An 18444-nucleotide genomic window follows, 5' to 3' on the forward strand; every position below is an offset into this window, starting at 1 on the left:
AGAGGCATGTTAAGCAAGCAGCGCTCCAAAAAATGAATCGTATACTATACACAACACTACTTTACACAGCACTACACTACACTACACACTCTGACACACACACACACACATTTACATAAACTTCGTAAATGTAAACAAACAAAAAACAAGTTAACTTTAGTTTTTATGCTTTTGCAAGAAAATGTCCATTCAAAAACGAGTAATATTTGGCAGTTAACATTTATAATAAAAACGCGCTGCTTTACTCATTAAAAAAATATAAAAAGAAGAAAGCCAATATACTCTCTGTTGTCCCACTGGGAGTAGAGTATTTTTTAAGTGTTTGCATAGCCAACGAGCGAGTATTTGAGAGCGTTGTGAACCCTAGGAATGTTTAAAAGATCTTTAAGGAATGCAAACAACAATGTCCGAATATATTTCTATGCGAAGAATTGTTTTTTTTTTCCTTTTTTAAACTATCAACAAACACGGCAAAAAGAGATCGAGATGATGCAAAAGTAAAGAAAAAACAAAAAAAAAACATACTAAAAAAAAAGAAGATATATTGTTTTATACATAAAAACGAAGAAAAAGTCAATAAAAATGCAAAATATACAAAATGTTAAATGGTTCGAGTTTTACTTAACTGAGCACTAGCGACCATTACCCGGCTTAGCCCGGGGGAGGTGGTTACATCGCAATTGCCGGTTTTAACGATTATCGCCTATAAAATTCGATTTGGAAGTGAGAGAACTTTTAAAACTCATACGGATCAAAAATTTAATTAAATATGTTGACCAAATTTGACACAAATGTCAAACATAACAATTTGACTCAAGTGGAGTCGGTTTTAAAGTAAAGTACTTGAATTCAAACGATTTTTTAGAGTTTCGCAGCTCTAAAAATCATATCCTTACAAAATTGGTATTTATGGAACCGTTTAAAAAATATGAAAAAATTGTTCTTTTGGAATATGTTCCCACAGATTTCTCTGAGTGTGGATCGTATAAAGCTTTCCAGCTCTTACGGATTTCTTTTGATTGTGGATCGTTTAAAGTCTGAATATTTTCTCTCACATTGATCCACCTGCCCAAATAATGTTTGCCTTATGGTCACCCGTTTTAGCCATAAATTATAAACAAAATTGTAAGACATTTATTGTCGTTAGATATATCAACATAATTGTAATACATAACAAGCAAAACTATTGAACATATTCAAGGTACAACCTCTTAAAATATATGTGTGTAGTTTAAGTATTATTCAGTTTCGGTTCGAAGGCGGCGCGCCAGATGAGTCCAGTCATTTGGATTTAACTTTTAACATTTCTATAGATAGCTGATTTCTATTTTTGCATTTCAAACAAGTGTGCTTTGAGTCCTGCTCCATACTAGGTATAATAGTTTTCCTTGAGGTGATCCGCAGCTAAACGCTGGAGTGTGCGCCCTGATTGACTGCGCCATTTCCTTGTGCCTCCATGAGATTGGCTCGAATTTCGCCAGACATGGAGTTTACGGAGGTGATGGTGCTATTGACGCCCTCGTCACTGGAACTGCCTGCGAGCAGGGGCTTCACATCTGGCGGATGTTCGCGTGCTGAAGGCTCAAAGCTCTGATTGTTAATGTCCTCGATGGCTTTGCGAAGCTAGAAAACAATCGGGCATTGGCTGAAATAGTTTTCGATAGTTGGGCCATGGTTGACTCACCTCCTTCAGGCTGACCACGCCCACAAGGCGACCAATATTGGTCACATAGGCGTGATTAACGCCCATCATGGAGAAGAGGGAGTGGACGCGCAGCAAGGAGGTGCGTTCCACCAGCTGAAAGGGCGAAGGATCCACGCGTGCCGCAGAGTTGTAAAAGTCGATGGGCTTGGCCAATTGATCTAGTTCCCAAAGCTTCTTGCCCTCGGGTGACATGTCGACGACACGATCGCCAATCTAGTGTTGGGCAATGGCTAGAAACTGAAGTTTTTTCGAAACATTCCACAGCACTTACCAGGTGCACACGCTTGGATGGACTGGCCACGGACTGCAGCTGGTCATTGGAACCAGTTTCGAGATCGAGCACCGGATCCGAGGACTTCTTGAAAATGGACTGAAAAGCCGAGCGCAGCGGGGACTCGGAATTGCTGTGTACGCTGTTCAGCGAGTCGCTGGACTGCCGATTGCCTTTCTTAAGGATGGACTTGTGCGCCTCGGCCTCGTCAGCGTTAAGCTGGCGCAGATTCAGCATGTCCTGGGCGGCCACAACGTCGAAGCGTGATGGTCGTCGCTCAGCAGACTGCTCCTTGATCTCCTCTTCGCGCCATCTTTGCGCCATTTCCATGCGCTTCTCGCGTCCAACCTGCTGCTCGATCAATTTAACCAACTCTAGACGCTGCACGGAGCCCAGGAGAATCATATTATCTGGACTCTCAACCAAAGGCAGCGAGCGCAGCTTCTTGTTCTGCCGCAGCAAATCCTTGAGGCACTGGTAGGAGATGCCCTGCCAAATGTACTTAACATCGCGCAGCATAAAGTCCGCCACATACTTGTTGTACAGCGAGGAGTTTGTGTACAGCAGATCGGGCAGATAGGGCAGCTTCTTGATCATAATCACACTCTCGTACATGGACGGCTGCAGCAGCGAGGCGACCGCATTGGCCACCAGCACAGCCACCAGCACGGGCACCACAAACGCAATTTGTCCCGTGATCTCGAACACGACCACGGCCACCGAAATGGAATGGGTTACCGAACCGGCAAAGGCAGCGGCGCCCACAATCGCATACGCCGCCGGCATAATGGGTGACATGCAGTCGCCATAGCGCACGCCCAGCGGAAACGTCCAGGCCACAAATTCTCCAATCAAACGACCAAAGCCGCTGCCAATCTTCAGAGCTGGTATGAACATGCCATGCGGCACGGCCATCGTGGAGCCAATGATGGAGAAGAAGTACTGCAAGAAGTGGTTGGATGTGTTGGATGAGTGATTGGTCCGCTGGCTGTGCCAAAAGCTACCTACATGGAAGAGCGTATAGCTACTCAGATTGCCAAAGATGCTGGTGTACTTGGTTTGCCAGTGGGCGACAATGTTCGCCTGCTCCGCGCTCATATCCTTCTCGGTCCAGGTAAAGTTGCTAAAGAGCTCAATCAGCTGATCCTCGGTGCTGAGATCACCGCCCAGAAACTGGCCAGTGCCCAGGGGGAAGGTCAGCGTGGATATCAGCAGGGCCAGAAGGCCGGGATATATGAGGCGACTGTTGAAGAGACTCGGTATTAAATTAATCTTTCATGATATCTATCTATATACAGATAACTGTTTGTCCTGATTGACTGATTGATTGACTGACTGACTGATTGAGCGTCAGATTAACTGAGTAACTGAATGACAGGTTAACTAATTGACCGACTGATTAACTGACTGATTGATTAACTGATTGACTGACTGATTTATAGAGTGATTGAAGGATTAACTGACTGACCGATTGACTAATTATCTGACTGATTAGATATCATGAGAAATAGTTGGTTTTTCGGCTGACTGATTGATTAACTCATTGACTGACTGACTGATTTATAGAGTGATTGAAGGATTAACTGACTGACTGACCGATTGACTAATTATCTGACTGATTTGCAATCATGAGAAATGGTGCGTTTTTCGACTGACTGATTGATTAACTGATTGCCTGACTGACTAATTTACCGAGTGATTGACGGATTAACTGACTGACCGGTTGACTAATTATCTGACTGATTAGGAATCATGAGAAATGGTGCGTTTTTCGACTGACTGATTAAATAACTAATTGACTGACTTATTTACAAAGTGATTGAAGGACTTACTGACTGACCGATTGAATAATTATCTGACTGATTAGGAATCATAAGAAATAGTTCGTTTTTCGACTGACTGATTGATTAACTGATTAACTGATTTACCGATTGAAGGATTAACAGATTGACCAATGGAATCATGAGACATAATGCGTTTTTTGATCACATTTCCGAAAAATAAACTCACTTCTTTTGCAGAAACTTATTAAGTTTCTTGCTAGAGCGTATGAAGAGCACATAATGACGATGCACCCAGACAAAGGAGGCGCCCAGCAAGCCACAGAGTGCACTAGAACAACATAACGAGGTATGTATATGAAGAAAGAGCATAAGATTTCAGATTTAACAGAGTGCTTACCCAGTCAAGGCAAAGAAGACAAGCTCCCGGGAATCGAAAGGAAACTCTGTGCTGATATGGGTAGGATAGACAGCGGTAACTGTGTCAGCGCCCTGGAACCACACGGCCAAAAGTCGCACCGCCGAAGCGCCCACCACACAGCCAAAGAAACCACGCCAATAATTGCGCACCGCAAAATACGTGGTGGTCACCTCAATGCTGAAGAGCACAGCTGTCGGGCATGAGATGTATTAGTTTATAAAGTATTAGATCAGTTTACGCCTCACCTCCGATGGGCGCTGCAAAGCAGGTGCCCAGACCCAAGGCGCAGGCAGCGGCCAGCATTTCGGTGCTGCGCGACTCATTCTGATAGATGCTGCGAAATGGCGTTGCCAGCTTGCTTAAAAGATGCGCCACAATGCTAGCGATGTGCACATAGGGACCCTAAACCGAGGCAAGCTTTAACTAGTTGCGAATTGTAAGCAAAAAACTGTTTATTTCAGCTCACCTCCTTGCCCAGCGGCATGCCGCTGCCCAAAACGAATGTTAGGCCCAAAACCTTGGCCACCAAGGTCTTAAATGTGAGATAGTTCTTCAGTGGAACGCCACGCAAAATGGTTTTCATTTCAGGGATGCCAGAGCCTAAAATTTAGACCAATTATAGTGCTGGTTTAGGAGGGAGAACTGTTGACAGGCAACTACCTGCAGCTTGTGGTGCCAAGTAATGCACAAAAGTTGCTGAAAATAATATCATTAGCACGGGTATTGTGACCCAAGTCAAATACTGGGCAAACGGATCGGCCGTAATATCCTTATAGAACCAAAAGCGCGCTGAAAATGATGCGAGGAGTGAATAATATATTTCTTGATATCAGGCTATCAGCTAGTATTACCTGCCACAAACAAGCGTATGCCTTCGTCCATGGCCAGGGATATGATGGCCATTATAATGGCGCACGTGGTTAGAAAGATCCAATCCTTGCTCAGGCGATCGGAGACATGGTGCCAGGCCCACGAGGACATGCTGTGCAATCGTGTCGGATCATTGGACTCCAGCTGCAGTAGCTATACGGAGTGAAGGGAGTGTGTGTATGTTATATTTATCGTTAATTAATTATATGTTATATAGAAACCTGACTCCTGAGCTTATCCTCCTGTTTGCGCAACTTGGCGAGCTTGCGCAACCTTCGCGCCTCATCGCCTGCAAATTGTTGTAGATCCCTCGAATAACGGCCATACATCTACAGATCGATACCAAAAAAAACAAGAAAAAACCGAAAAAATAAGACATGACTCATCAATATTTTAGACGGTAGGACAAATAAAAAACAGACAGAATTTGTCACATGTGAGGTGCTAAAAAATTAACGTATTTAGATAGTCGCACAATACATGTCACATACATGTATATACATATATATTTTTTTCATGAATGTTTTCTGGCAAAATATAAAAGAATTGTAAATAATATAGTCACATTTTCTCACATGCGCAGCGAATTAAACACTTTAAGCGATGCTAATTAGGCACAATTAACGCAGCTTCCCCGGAAAATAATGGATAAAATTGCAAAGAAAAAAAAACAAGCGTGACATTAATCAAAGCAGGTGGATAAAAAAATGGTATATATTTGCAATGCAAACAATTGGGAGTCGGGGCCTGCTCCCCACTCGTGTCACAATGCCATCAAATAAATATTAGACCAGGTAAGTGACAAATTATCACTAGATGTTTGCCAATTAGTTGTCACCGAATAGCCACAAGCTGTGAACACCAGCCAGCCAGCAAAAAATTGGCTTGATTGAATCTATTTCGCCTGTTTATTCAATAATTTTTTATTATAAATTGTCTGGTTTTACCCATTTGTCAGATTATAATGTTTTTGTCATTAAAATTGTTTAACTTAAATCGTACCAGTCGCGTTTAGATTCGGTTTTTGAATTTTGCAGCCCGGATAGCTTAAAGGGCGCGAAAGTTGTCTCTGGGTTTGTGTCTTTGCTAAATACTCTTTACATGCAGACACCTAGTTTCTGTACCAATGGGCCAGGATATGTGGAAAAAGATCGTTAAGCTCTGAATTTCTCAAATTAAAAAAATGTATTTCGCCTGTTTATTCAATATTTTTTTATTATAAATTGTCTGGTTTTACCCATTTGTCAGATTATAATGTATTTGTCATTACAATTGTTTAACTTAAATCGTACCAGTCGCGTTTATTTTCGGTTTTCGAATTTGGCAGCCCGGATAGCTCGAATGTTGTATCTGGGTTTGTGTCTTTGCTAAATACTCTTTACATGCAGACACCTAGTTTCTGCACCAATGGGCCAGGATATGTGGAAAAAGATCGTTAAGCTCTGAATTTCTCAAATTCAAAAAAAATGTTTCAAAATGTTAGTTGTAATTAAATTGATTAGAATTAAAAAAAAAAACTAAACAAGAGTGCATAAATCTATAGATCGGGTGAACAAATTAAGTTAAAATTTTCCATCAATAACGGTTATAACAGGACAGGTTATAACCGTTATAACCGTTAAATTGATTAGAATTAAAAAAAAAAACTTAACAAGAGTGCATAACTCTATAGATCGGGTGAACAAATTAAGTTAAAATTTTCCATCAATAACGGTTATAACAGGACAGGTAGGGTAAATATAGAAGCCACGCCTTGTCAAATGGACAAAGCTTAAGTGTCTTTTATTTAATTCAAAAAATGAGGCAACAGTTAGAGCTTCAAGCTATTGTACAACATTAAGAGCCACAGCTTGAAGACCAGAACTTAAATATATGTATATAATATTTTGATATGTTTTTTTTACAAAGGACTCTCAATAACTTATGTGTCATCGGGTGTCCTTGGCTTAACTTACCAGCGTATGCGTGTAGCCCAAATCCTCCTGATCATCACCGGCGATCTCGCGTTTCTCTTGCTCCTGCCGCGCTGTGGAGCCATTGGAATATGTATCCGGCGATTGAGGCACTACAATGCTGGGCGCCGGCTGTCGCGAGGACGAGACAATGGGCTCCACATCGTCGGCCTGGCTGTGGCGTTTCATTTGGATATCTATCGAACGGCGCACACGATAAGTACCCTAATAAAAATTAATTATCAAATAATTTTGGTGTTATTTTTAAGTTTTATTTAATCAACACTTGCACTTTTTTTTTTATTTTTTTTATTTTATTTTTAGTTTTTTGGCAACTGCGGAAGACATCCGAGCACCAGCGCTGCCGAAATAGGTTTATCAACCCAGAGCAATAAATGCGCTGAAGCTTCCACAGCTGTTGCCCTCAGGCTGCGGCTGCTGCTGCGGCTGCTGCTGCGATTGCTGCCTCAGTCGACTTGGACGCAGGTGATAACTGCGTGAGTCCAACTGGCCAATAAGCCTACTAACTGCTGTACATTTTTGGGCAATACATTTTTAAAAAGATAATCGAAAATGTTGTTCTGTCGATTGTTGTCAATGACATGTTACCGAGAAGGTTTTCTCTTAGAAGGTTTTCTTTCAGCGCAAAAAAAGAGTTCAAGATTGTTTTTGCTTGTATTTTATTTCTGTAATAGATAAAAATCGGAAAAACTTTCTCGTGTTGTTTAATTTGTTCCGATTTTTAACAAATTTTTACAAATGTCAAATTAATTTATATAGTATTTACTGGGTATCTTGCAGTTGTGATAGCTGAAGAGCCGCTAGTATGTGGGACTTGCAATTCTGTTTCTATTATCGTTTACATCTTTTAATTATGTTAAGCCGCGCCTTGAAGCTCTGTTAACGTGCTGATAATTTGTACAGAATATGTTAAGGCTCCACTTATTTTAACAGCAGTTTACTGTTCCCATCCAGAAATTTTGCACTGTTTTATATTCGAAAACGACTTGAAATGATTGCCCAGCATAGCAGCAAACCGAAGAGAACTGCAACCCAGCAATTGAAGTTCTTTGAATAGATGGCACAACTGGATCCGTCGTCTTCAACCACGCCGCCCAGTTGAAAGCCGTATTTCATTTGGGCATGGATGGATTGCTTCTCATAGAGTGGATAGTTAAGTATTGTATAGTTCGAATCGGGCATATTTGCAGTGTATAAACAGTCCGCCACGAGTTCCTCAGTATAGCGAAATCTATAGGGTAAACATGTAAGGGCGACCACGTATCCGATTGTTTTCCCAGTGCTGGATTAACAAAATGTCCCTTAACATTTAATGCAATTTGGGTCTCATTAAATATTTCCGACTCGCCCATAGATATTAGATAAACACTTTCTTTAATTTTGAATACTACATATGGCTCGCCTGCTGACACTAATTTATCAACATATTTTTGGACTATCACTGGTGGATAATATCCGTTACAAACCCTAGTCCAATTTTCGTCAAATATGGGTGAGCAGCTTTTAGGCAGTTGGCGGGTTTTCATACTTTCGTGCTGCCTTTAAAACACGTTTTTCCGGCTCAATTTGTTATAGGTTTTATTTTCAGAAATTCATTAGTTTTTGTTTGACTTATAAGTCGGATGTTTTGAGACAAACAAAATCACAGTTCCCTTATATTTGAAATTAAAATATACTTGGTCTGTTTGTGCTTTACCGCGAGTTCACCTTCCGAAGCTTAAAATCGTTTTTATCGATATCAATGAAACAATGGATCTATTGCGAACATTCGATATATATATTAATTATTTATAATGTATGTACATATTCGGTAATATAGCGATGTCTATCATGGGGCAACAAATGCAGAAAATTGAAGACTAACAAGAGGAAGCTCCCGACTAGGGGATACCCTGAACCCTCTTTTTCCAACACCAAATGCAGCAATTGTAGTAAAAGATAAATTAAAAAAAAAAAAAAGTAGTACCCTTGGCAGGGCTCGAACTCGTAGTAACTGACCGTTTCCTCGGTAGGGTACGAACTCTTAACTGACCGCGCAACTTTCCGCCGCCTCTTTTCAACAGCCACACCAATAACTGCGTTTTAAGAAAAAAACGAATTAAAATAACAGCACAGAAAACAATGCAATCGCATAGCGCGTCTGCTTGCAAAGTTTATCCCAAGTTAATGTCAAGCGTAAAAGACACGACTGACAGCGGAAATGGGAGAGGCTATTAAATGGGGGCTTTCCTTTGGACGATCCGTGGATATCCAGTTTCGAAATTGTCCATTGCGCTCCAGCAGCTCAGTATACCAAAAGCCAAGCGTTGTATATTCCCAGGATATCTGAAAGGTACAAGTGACATGACAACAATTACCAGAACTCTCCGATGCAAGGGACAAATAGTTCCCAGTTGTTTATTGACTTAGAAAATATGTATAAATAAATAAATATATATATGTGTATGACCGATGTGGAGATAGTGTTATAGTTGTATCGGAGTGTCGAAGCCCTTGCTTATCTTGATGTTCGCGGTACGACAGAACTCCTCCAGCTGTTGCAAGGCATGCTGCTGAGAGTCTCGCTTGGAATGCTCGGACAGCTTATAGTCAATTACCGGATGATACCAGTCGCTGGTTTTCTTGCCCCGAGTTATTGTGAATTCGCCCTCATCAAAGCGCTTCCGTTTCATTTCAAACGACATTTCCGAATCACGAAAAGGGCCTCGACGTAGTTCCTCGAATGAAGACTCACTTGACTTCGAGACATCATCAGACATCATTGAGGAAACTGAACCCCGCTGGGCACCTTGCAGACGGTCCGACAGCGTTTGTGGGCGGAAGGGATCCGATTTCTTTGGAAACGGAGTGCCCCCTTTGTTGGTCTTGATGAATCCATACTCACGATCTCCCAGCGGAATACGCGAGGTGAGCTCCAAATTTACACTGTCGAAAGCCAGGCGCTTCGTCGCGGTGAAAGCTTTAGTTTTTTCCCGCGGTTTCTGTCCAGTCCGCTTCAACATGTTCGCAATTGAATTTGTTAGCTACAGCTGTTATTAAAATCTAAGTATTAAATGCACTTGAAGAAATTATCGGCAGGTGCTCTAAATAACGCTTAAGAGACATACCGTAAAAAAAAAATGTACAAAATGTACTTTTCTTTTCTTTTTATTTAACTGCTCGTATTTGGATTGTGTATTTTTGTTTTGGGATGTGGACTACTTCCATGAAGGAATAGAACTGAATTTATGTCTCCCTATATTTACAATCTGCCTTTTTCGAATCTCTCAACGCTTGCTTTTTACCTTTATTTGTTTTGTAAAGGCACTGTCAAATCCATTTTAATAATGAATCTATTGAACTTAATACATTATTAACGATATTTTCACTAATATTCTAAGCGTAGCTCTGAAATGTACCATTATTTGAAACTTGCATGCAATTTTCCCATTATATTTAATAATTTGATTTTGAAAACTCTTTTCAAGAAATTTCAACTTTTGGGTCTGCCACGCCCCCAGCTAATCAACAGCTGAACACAACAAAGATCTGCAGGATAACGCACGCAACGCAAATTATGCCTTTAACACTCGTATTATCACACATAGAATTTAGAATAATAACAAGAAGGATAGAAGCCGCACAAACAAGCCGGCACCAATTTGTGGGGTCAACAAAAGGGCATGAACCTAGACCAAGGACTAAGGAAAAAGATGACATTGTAAAGCAAATAATATATATATATATATATGTATATGGCGAATGCGGATATATTAGGTGCAATATATTCAAATACAAATGAGATCCTGTGAATGTGAGTGTAGCAAAGGAAACTAACAATTCGCACCGAATTGGCATTTGAATGAGAAGAAGATAACGCGCGGTGGTAAAGGTGGCAGGTGTTGATACTTACCTTCCAGAAATAGTCCATGCACGTATACACCCTCTGTGGGATACTCGGTAATGTCCTCCTTGTTGTATCGCGTTATTTGATTCTGCAGCACAACCGAGTCGAGTGCCCAGCCTTTGTGCGCTCGTGTTACCTCCTGACAATTCCAGCGGCACACGCGGCGTATACGCAATGCCAAACCAGCAGCAGTTCAGTAAGCACCAACAATATATATACAAGCCAGCGCCCAAGTTGTGGCAAATAATAAAAAAGAGGACAAAATAATTGCACAAATGTGTGAATAACTTGAAGCATATTGAATATCAATAAATGGTTAGAGGAACATAGTTTCTTTTAGATGTGACAGGAATGTAACTTTTTGTTATTTACATAGTATAATTAAATACAAGGATTTACAGATATTTAACTAACATATTTTGTGAGAATGTTGACTTGACATCGAGCTAACCAATATACAAAAATCAATGCAAGGTCTGTAATTTATTATTTGTTATAATTTGTATGCATCAAGGGTAACCTAACAATACAATTTACTGGGTATCTTTAAGTAGGGCATGTATATACAATTCACTGGGTATCTTTAAGTAGGGCATGTATATACAATTCACTGGGTATCTAAGTAGAGCGCTTTAAAATGCATCGTACACACGTTTTTAAAGTTGAGTGTTTATCATATCCCTCGAGCAAGAAACACGCCACGTATGCGGTAATTATTGAGAGGAGTGTCCCAACAACTAGGAATAGCTTATTATCCAGTTTAACTATAGCTATTAAGTCCTCTTAGCTTCTTCCGGCTTGTGTCTGACTTTTTTGCGCTAACATGTTTGTTCTGTTCTTATTCAAGAACTTATTTCAAATACGTTGTGATAGCAAATGGCAACAAATGCAAATTATTTTAATTTCTTTTTATACTCACTTGCCGCATGGCGGTCAGAAAACCTTGTGGATTAAAGAAACCCGTCATCCAGAATACCTTTTTTAAACGTTTTCGTTGATGAATTTTTACAAACATTAAAAAAGAGAAACGAGATAAAAGAACAACAAGTTTGCTTGCAAAGTTTATGTGTATGTGTATGTGTATGTGCATGTGCATGTGTATGTGCATGTGCATGTGCATGTGTATGTGCATGAGCATGTGCATGTGCATGTGTATGTGCATGTGCATGTGTTTTTTTTTTTTTTTTTTTTTTTGCTTACTTCGTAAGATACTGATGGCCCGGGCCAACCGTATGCACGATTCGCCGACTCCGTCAACACCTACGTACTAAACTCACCCCCCACTCACACACCACATTCCCCGCGGGATCACCGCAAAGTATTACTTCGCGGGGATGGGTTGCCTATTTTAGGCAGTCTCCATTATTCGTCGCTCCTTTTCGCATCGTCTCAGATCCCTCTGGATGCCTATTATGAGCTGAACTATATTCCTCCAGTTGTTCTCTCCTTCCAGCATGAACGTTATTAGTCCCTCAGCTGGGGGTACAGAGCCTACTGCGTCTCTGTACCTCGAGCATTGGTACAGCACGTGTTCCGGGTCTTCGTTCAAATTTGGGCATGTCGGACACTCAGGGGAGTCCTCATGCCTAAACCTGTGGAGATACTTCCTGTACCCTCCGTGTCCAGTTAAAAACTGCGTTAGGTGGAAGTTAATTTAACCGTTCCGTCTCCTAATCCATTGGTCCAGGTTGGGGATTAGTTTGTGTCCATCTCCCCTTGTTCGCCGAGTTCCATCTCTCCTGCCAAGTTGCCATTGATGTTGCTCTCTCCGACCGTCGGATGACATCTATTGAGACAGCGTCGCCTGTCGCTATTCGTGCTTTGTATATGTTCTCCATTTCCTTGGCCAATATATCTACTGGCAGCATGCCTGCCAATACTGTGGCCGCCTCGTCCGACACCGTCCGGAATCCAGAAATAGTGCGCAGTGCGCTTAGCCTGTAGGGGACTGACATTTTCCTTCTGAGGCCTTTCTGGCTTGCAACTGCTGATGCCCATATCGGTGCAGCATAGAGCAGCACGGAGGCTACAACTCTCGCGAGGAGTAGGCGTCTACCTGCTCTAGGTCCTCCTATGTTTGGTAGCATCCTCGAAAGGGCCGCCTGCATTTTTGCCGCTTTCTGGCTAACATAGTCTACGTGAGGACGAAAGCTAAGCCTGTTGTCTAACATGACCCCCAGATACTTGATGGAAGCCTTTGACTCGATACTAACGCTGTCTACCTGAAATCTAACAAACTCAACTATCTTGCGGCTTGTGATAAGCACAGCCTCTGTTTTATGGCCTGCCAGCTCCAGGCTAGCGCCACGCATCCAGCTGGCCACGATACTTATGGGTGCATTCGCTGCCGCTTCTACTTCTTTTATTTCTTTGCCCACCACTACTACGGCCAGATAATCTGCGCATCCTATGATTCTGCATCCCTGGGGCAATTGTACTCTGAGCAGCTCGTCGTACATTATGTTCCACAGGAGTGGTCCCAAGACCGACCCCTGTGGGACCCCTGCGGTGACCATGTAGCTCCTAGTACCGTCTTCCGTATCATAAATTAATGGTCGATCGGGCAGGTAGTTGGATATTATACGGAAAAGAGAGGACGGTATCCCTATTCGGTCTAAGGCTTCCAGTATGCGAGACCAGCTTGCTGAGTTAAAGGCATTGCGGATGTCAAACGTTACCACCGCGCAGTACTCCTTGTCTCCCCACCTCCATCGGGTACCCTCTATTGCTTTAGTAGCAATATCTACCACCGCCTTAATTGCGTCGACCGTAGATCTAGCCTTACGAAATCCGTATTTCTGTTTGGACAGGGCCTCTTTCTCTTCAACCACCATTAGTCGGTTGTACACGATCCTCTCCAGAACCTTTCCCGCCGTGTCCAGTAGGCAGATTGGCCTGTATCCCGAGGGTTCCTCTATTGGCTTATCCCCTTTCGGTAGGAGGATTAATTTCTGTCGCTTCCATCTCTTGGGAAATACACCGTCCTGCAGACATCTATTGTATGTCTCGGCGTCGGGTTTCGTCAGCATGGCTAACTTTAGCGCCTTGTTTGGCACCCCATCTGATCCTGGAGCCTTTTTGTCGTCTAGCTTCTTGCTTGCCACTACCACTTCGTCTGTCGACACCTGCCGCACAAGTTCCGTGCTGCGTGAGCGGCTGACGACCTCCAATCTTGGGTGATGGGGGAACAGTGCCTCAACTACAGTGGCAAGTGCGGTAGGACAGGTCACACGGGTTGTTCCCTGGCTGCGTATCTTCTTCGTGACTACCTTATAAGCCGTGCCTCACGGGTTTACATCGGCCTCGTCGCATATTTTCCGGAACCAGCTGGATTTGCTTTGTTTGATACTTCTTTTGAGGTCTCGCTTGGCTGCCCGCAGGTCATCCAGCAAAAAAAAAAAAGATGCAAAGTCTGGGCGGCCTCGGGCTCGTTGGGAGCGTCTTCTAGCGCGTAGGCAGGCCTTCCTTAGGTCGCTGATTTCCTCGTTCCACCAGTAACAAGGTGCTCCTCTTCTGTTTGGCTTCCACCTGGGCATGGATAAGTCGCACGCGTCCGAGATGTTTTCCGTAAGCTGCCGTGCCATGTCTTCTGCTGACTCCGCGGCCCCAGTCCATCGAGCATGGCTTAGGAAATCCGTGTATGTTTCCTTGTCTAGGCAGTTGTCCTTCCATTTGGGGCCTGTTGTTTTGGGCTGCTGTTTTCTCCGTCCTCTCCCGTGGATCTCGAAATGTAATGTATGTATGTGTATGTGTATGTGTATGTGTATGTGTATGTGTATGTGTATGTGTATGTGTATGTGTATGTGTATGTGTATGTGTATGTGTATGTGTATGTGTATGTGTATGTGTATGTGTATGTGTATGTGTATGTGTATGTGTATGTGTATGTGTATGTGTATGTGTGTGTATGTGTATGTGTATGTGTATGTGTATGTGTATGTGTATGTGTATGTGTATGTGTATGTGAATGACAGGGGAAATGGGAGAGGCTATTAGATAGAGACTTACCTTTGGACGATCCGTAGATATCCGTTGTGGACTCTAAGGGTATCTGAAAGTTACAAGTGACATGACAACAATTACCAGAACTCTCCGATGCAAGGGACAAATAGTTCCCAGTTGTTTATTGACTTAGAAAATATGTATAAATAATTAAATATATATATATGTGTATGACCGATGTGGAGATAGTGTTATAGTTGTATCGGAGTTTCGAAGCCCTTGCTTAACTTGATGTTCGCGGCACGACAGAACTCCTCCAGCTGTTGCAAGGCATGCTGCTGAGAGTCTCGCTTGGAATGCTCGGACAGCTTATAGTCAATTACCGGATGATACCAGTCGCTGGTTTTCTTGCCCCGAGTTATTGTGAATTCGCCCTCATCGAAGCGCTTCCGTTTCATTTCAAACGACATTTCCGAATCACGAAAAGGGCATCGACGTAGTTCCTCGAATGAAGACTCACTGGAAATCGTTGTCTTCGAGACTTCATCATCGCCAGATATTGAGAAAACTGAATCCCGCTGGGCACCTTGCAGACGGTCCGTCAGTATTTGTGCACTGAAGCTATTCGATTTCTTTGGAAACGGAGTGCACGCTTTGTTGGTCTTCATGTATCCATAATCACGATTTCCCATCGTCACACGTGAGGTGACCTGCAAATTATCCCTGTTGAAAACCAGGCGCTTCGGCTCGGTGAAGCCTGTAGGTTTTTCGAGCGATTTCTGTCCAGTCCTCCTCAACATTTTCGCAATTAAATTGGTTAGCTAAAGCTGTTATAAATATCTACGTATTAAATGCACTTGAAGAAATTATAGGCAGGTGCTCTAAATACCGTAAAAAATAAATATACAAAATTTACGATTCGCTTTTTTTGATTCAACTGCTCGTATTTTGATAGTTTATTTTTGTTTTGGGATGTGGACTACTTCCATGAAGGAATAGAACTGAATTTATGTCTCCCTATATTTACAATCTGGCTTTTTTGAATGTCTCAACGCTTGCCTTTTTTATTTATTTGTTTTGTTTTATATCTATTTGTATGCACTGTTTTATATTCGAAAACGACTTGAAATGATTGCCCAGCATAGCAGCAAACCGAAGAGAACTGCAACCCAGCAATTGAAGTTCTTTGAATAGATGGCACAACTGGATCCGTCGTCTTCAACCACGCCGCCCAGTTGAAAGCCGTATTTCATTTGGGCATGGATGGATTGCTTCTCATAGAGTGGATAGTTAAGTATTGTATAGTTCGAATCGGGCATATTTGCAGTGTATAAACAGTCCGCCACGAGTTCCTCAGTATAGCGAAATCTATAGGGTAAACATGTAAGGGCGACCACGTATCCGATTGTTTTCCCAGTGCTGGATTAACAAAATGTCCCTTAACATTTAATGCAACTTGGGTCTCATTAAATATTTCCGACTCGCCCATAGATATTAGATAAACACTTTCTTTAATTTTGAATACTACATATGGCTCGCCTGCTGACACTAATTTATCAACATATTTTTGGACTATCACTGGTGGATAATATCCGTTACAAACCCTAGTCCAATTTTCGTCAAATATGGGTGAGCAGCTTTTAGGCAGTTGGCGGGTTTTCATACTTTCGTGCTGCCTTTAAAACACGTTTTTCCGGCTCAATTTGTTATAGGTTTTATTTTCACAAATTCATTAGTTTTTGTTTGACTTATAAGTCGGATGTTTTGAGAAAAAATCACAGTTCCCTTATATTTGAATTTAAAATATACTTGGTCTGTTTGTGCTTTACCGCGAGTTCACCTTCCGAAGCTTAAAATCGTTTTTATCGATATCAATGAAACAATGGATCTATTGCGAACATTCGATATATATATTAATTATTTATAATGTATGTACATATTCGGTAATATAGCGATGTCTATCATGGGGCAACAAATGCAGAAAATTGAAGACTAACAAGAGGAAGCTCCCGACTAGGGGATACCCTGAACCCTCTTTTTCCAACACCAAATGCAGCAATTGTAGTAAAAGATAAATTAAAAAAAAAAAAAAGTAGTACCCTTGGCAGGGCGCGAACTCGTAGTAACTGACCGTTTCCTCGGTAGGGTACGAACTCTTAACTGACCGCGCAACTTTCCGCCGCGTCTTTTCAACAGCCACACCAATAACTGCGTTTTAAGAAAAAAAACGAATTAAAATAACAGCACAGAAAACAATGCAATCGCATAGCGCGTCTGCTTGCAAAGTTTATCCCAAGTTAATGTCAAGCGTAAAAGACACGACTGACAGCGGAAATGGGAGAGGCTATTAAATGGGGGCTTTCCTTTGGACGATCCGTGGATATCCAGTTTCGAAATTGTCCATTGCGCTCCAGCAGCTCAGTATACCAAAAGCCAAGCGTTGTATATTCCCAGGATATCTGAAAGGTACAAGTGACATGACAACAATTACCAGAACTCTCCGATGCAAGGGACAAATAGTTCCCAGTTGTTTATTGACTTAGAAAATATGTATAAATAAATAAATATATATATGTGTATGACCGATGTGGAGATAGTGTTATAGTTGTATCGGAGTGTCGAAGTTATAGTTGTATCGGAGTGTCGAAGCCCTTGCTTATCTTGATGTTCGCGGTACGACAGAACTCCTCCAGCTGTTGCAAGGCATGCTGCTGAGAGTCTCGCTTGGAATGCTCGGACAGCTTATAGTCAATTACCGGATGATACCAGTCGCTGGTTTTCTTGCCCCGAGTTATTGTGAATTCGCCCTCATCGAAGCGCTTCCGTTTCATTTCAAACGACATTTCCGAATCACGAAAAGGGCATCGACGTAGTTCCTCGAATGAAGACTCACTGGAAATCGTTGTCTTCGAGACTTCATCATCGCCAGATATTGAGAAAACTGAATCCCGCTGGGCACCTTGCAGATGGTCCGACAGCGTTTGTGGGCGGAAGGGATCCGATTTCTTTGGAAACGGAGTGCCCCCTTTGTTGGTCTTGATGAATCCATACTCACGATCTCCCAGCGGAATACGCGAGGTGAGCTCCAAATTTACACTGTCGAAAGCCAGGCGCTTCGTTGCGGTGAAAGCTTTAGATTTTTCCCGGGGTTTCTGTCCAGTCCGCTTAAACATGTTCGCAATTGAACTTGTTAGCTACAGCTGTTATTAAAATCTAAGTATTAAATGCACTTGAAGAAATTATCGGCAGGTGCTCTAAATAATGCTTAAGAGACATACCGTAAAAAAGAAATGTACAAAATGTACTTTTCTTTTCTTTTTATTTAACTGCTCGTATTTTGATTTTGTATTTTTGTTTTGGGATGTGGACTACTTCCATGAAGGAATAGAACTGAATTTATGTCTCCCTATATTTACAATCTGGCTTTTTTGAATCTCTCAACGCTTGCTTTTCATCTTTATTTGTTTTGTAAAATCCAATTAAATTAAATCCATTTTAATAATGAATCTATCTATTAATAGATTTAAAGTACTTAAGACTTTATTAACTTTATTCAAACTTGCATTCAATTTTCCCATTATATTTAATAATTTGC

The 18444-nt window shown here is 41.8% G+C and overlaps 4 protein-coding genes and 1 long non-coding RNA gene across 8 annotated transcripts; all 5 read right to left on the reverse strand.

Annotated features, from left to right (window-relative positions):
- Positions 1-1111: 1111 nt before the first annotated feature.
- On the reverse strand, positions 1112-7325 carry LOC135435069 (chloride channel protein 2-like). The gene is made up of 12 exons (XM_064691968.1): positions 7004-7325; positions 5270-5377; positions 5030-5201; positions 4839-4967; positions 4645-4778; positions 4424-4580; positions 4158-4368; positions 3987-4088; positions 2985-3219; positions 1977-2918; positions 1685-1918; positions 1112-1623 (listed from the first exon to the last, which is right to left on the reverse strand). Exons 1-12 carry the CDS (start codon positions 7187-7189, stop codon positions 1405-1407), a joined length of 2829 nt encoding a protein of 942 aa, XP_064548038.1. The 5' UTR covers positions 7190-7325; the 3' UTR covers positions 1112-1404.
- A 338-nt stretch (positions 7326-7663) lies between these two features.
- LOC135434921 (uncharacterized) lies at positions 7664-8789 on the reverse strand. 2 transcript variants are annotated; one of them, XR_010437314.1, is made up of 2 exons: positions 8488-8789; positions 7664-8423 (listed from the first exon to the last, which is right to left on the reverse strand). It is a non-coding gene; the product is annotated as an uncharacterized LOC135434921 (long non-coding RNA). The 2 variants fall into 2 exon arrangements; XR_010437313.1 differs by having other exon boundaries at positions 7664-8432.
- A 597-nt stretch (positions 8790-9386) lies between these two features.
- LOC135436780 (uncharacterized) lies at positions 9387-10267 on the reverse strand. Of its 2 annotated transcripts, none has more exons than XM_064694505.1 (2): positions 10129-10267; positions 9387-10063 (listed from the first exon to the last, which is right to left on the reverse strand). In XM_064694505.1, the coding sequence occupies exon 2, from the start codon at positions 10021-10023 to the stop codon at positions 9487-9489; it is 537 nt and encodes a 178-aa protein (XP_064550575.1). In that variant the 5' UTR covers positions 10024-10063; positions 10129-10267; the 3' UTR covers positions 9387-9486. The 2 variants fall into 2 exon arrangements, with proteins under 2 accessions (XP_064550575.1, XP_064550581.1); XM_064694511.1 differs by having other exon boundaries at positions 9387-10050; positions 10129-10255.
- Positions 10268-14998: 4731 nt separating this feature from the next.
- On the reverse strand, positions 14999-16523 carry LOC135437304 (uncharacterized). Its single transcript, XM_064695225.1, has 2 exons — positions 15739-16523; positions 14999-15676 (listed from the first exon to the last, which is right to left on the reverse strand). Exon 2 carries the CDS (start codon positions 15647-15649, stop codon positions 15101-15103), a length of 549 nt encoding a protein of 182 aa, XP_064551295.1. The 5' UTR covers positions 15650-15676; positions 15739-16523; the 3' UTR covers positions 14999-15100.
- Positions 16524-17468: 945 nt separating this feature from the next.
- On the reverse strand, positions 17469-18283 carry LOC135436768 (uncharacterized). Of its 2 annotated transcripts, none has more exons than XM_064694485.1 (2): positions 18128-18283; positions 17469-18062 (listed from the first exon to the last, which is right to left on the reverse strand). In XM_064694485.1, the coding sequence occupies exon 2, from the start codon at positions 18020-18022 to the stop codon at positions 17474-17476; it is 549 nt and encodes a 182-aa protein (XP_064550555.1). In that variant the 5' UTR covers positions 18023-18062; positions 18128-18283; the 3' UTR covers positions 17469-17473. The 2 variants fall into 2 exon arrangements, with proteins under 2 accessions (XP_064550555.1, XP_064550563.1); XM_064694493.1 differs by having other exon boundaries at positions 17469-18049; positions 18128-18239.
- Between the last annotated feature and the right edge of the window lie 161 nt (positions 18284-18444).

This window comes from Drosophila montana, unplaced genomic scaffold (assembly GCF_035044405.1).
Source record: "Drosophila montana isolate Dmon_TW-CO22-7 unplaced genomic scaffold, ASM3504440v1 contig_1505_1, whole genome shotgun sequence".
NCBI classification, from domain to species: domain Eukaryota; kingdom Metazoa; phylum Arthropoda; class Insecta; order Diptera; family Drosophilidae; genus Drosophila; species Drosophila montana.

Coding starts and splice junctions, on each gene's coding strand:
- LOC135435069 (XM_064691968.1), bottom strand. CDS start 7,189: ATGAAACGCCACAGCCAGGCCGACGATGTGGAGCCCATTGTCTCGTCC. Junction 4,581..4,644: donor GCATGCCGCTGGGCAAGGAG/GTGAGCTGAAAT, acceptor GCCTCGGTTTAG/GGTCCCTATGTGCACATCGC. Junction 4,369..4,423: donor CTTTGCAGCGCCCATCGGAG/GTGAGGCGTAAA, acceptor CATGCCCGACAG/CTGTGCTCTTCAGCATTGAG.
- LOC135437304 (XM_064695225.1), bottom strand. CDS start 15,649: ATGTTGAGGAGGACTGGACAGAAATCGCTCGAAAAACCTACAGGCTTC.
- LOC135436780 (XM_064694505.1), bottom strand. CDS start 10,023: ATGTTGAAGCGGACTGGACAGAAACCGCGGGAAAAAACTAAAGCTTTC.
- LOC135436768 (XM_064694485.1), bottom strand. CDS start 18,022: ATGTTTAAGCGGACTGGACAGAAACCCCGGGAAAAATCTAAAGCTTTC.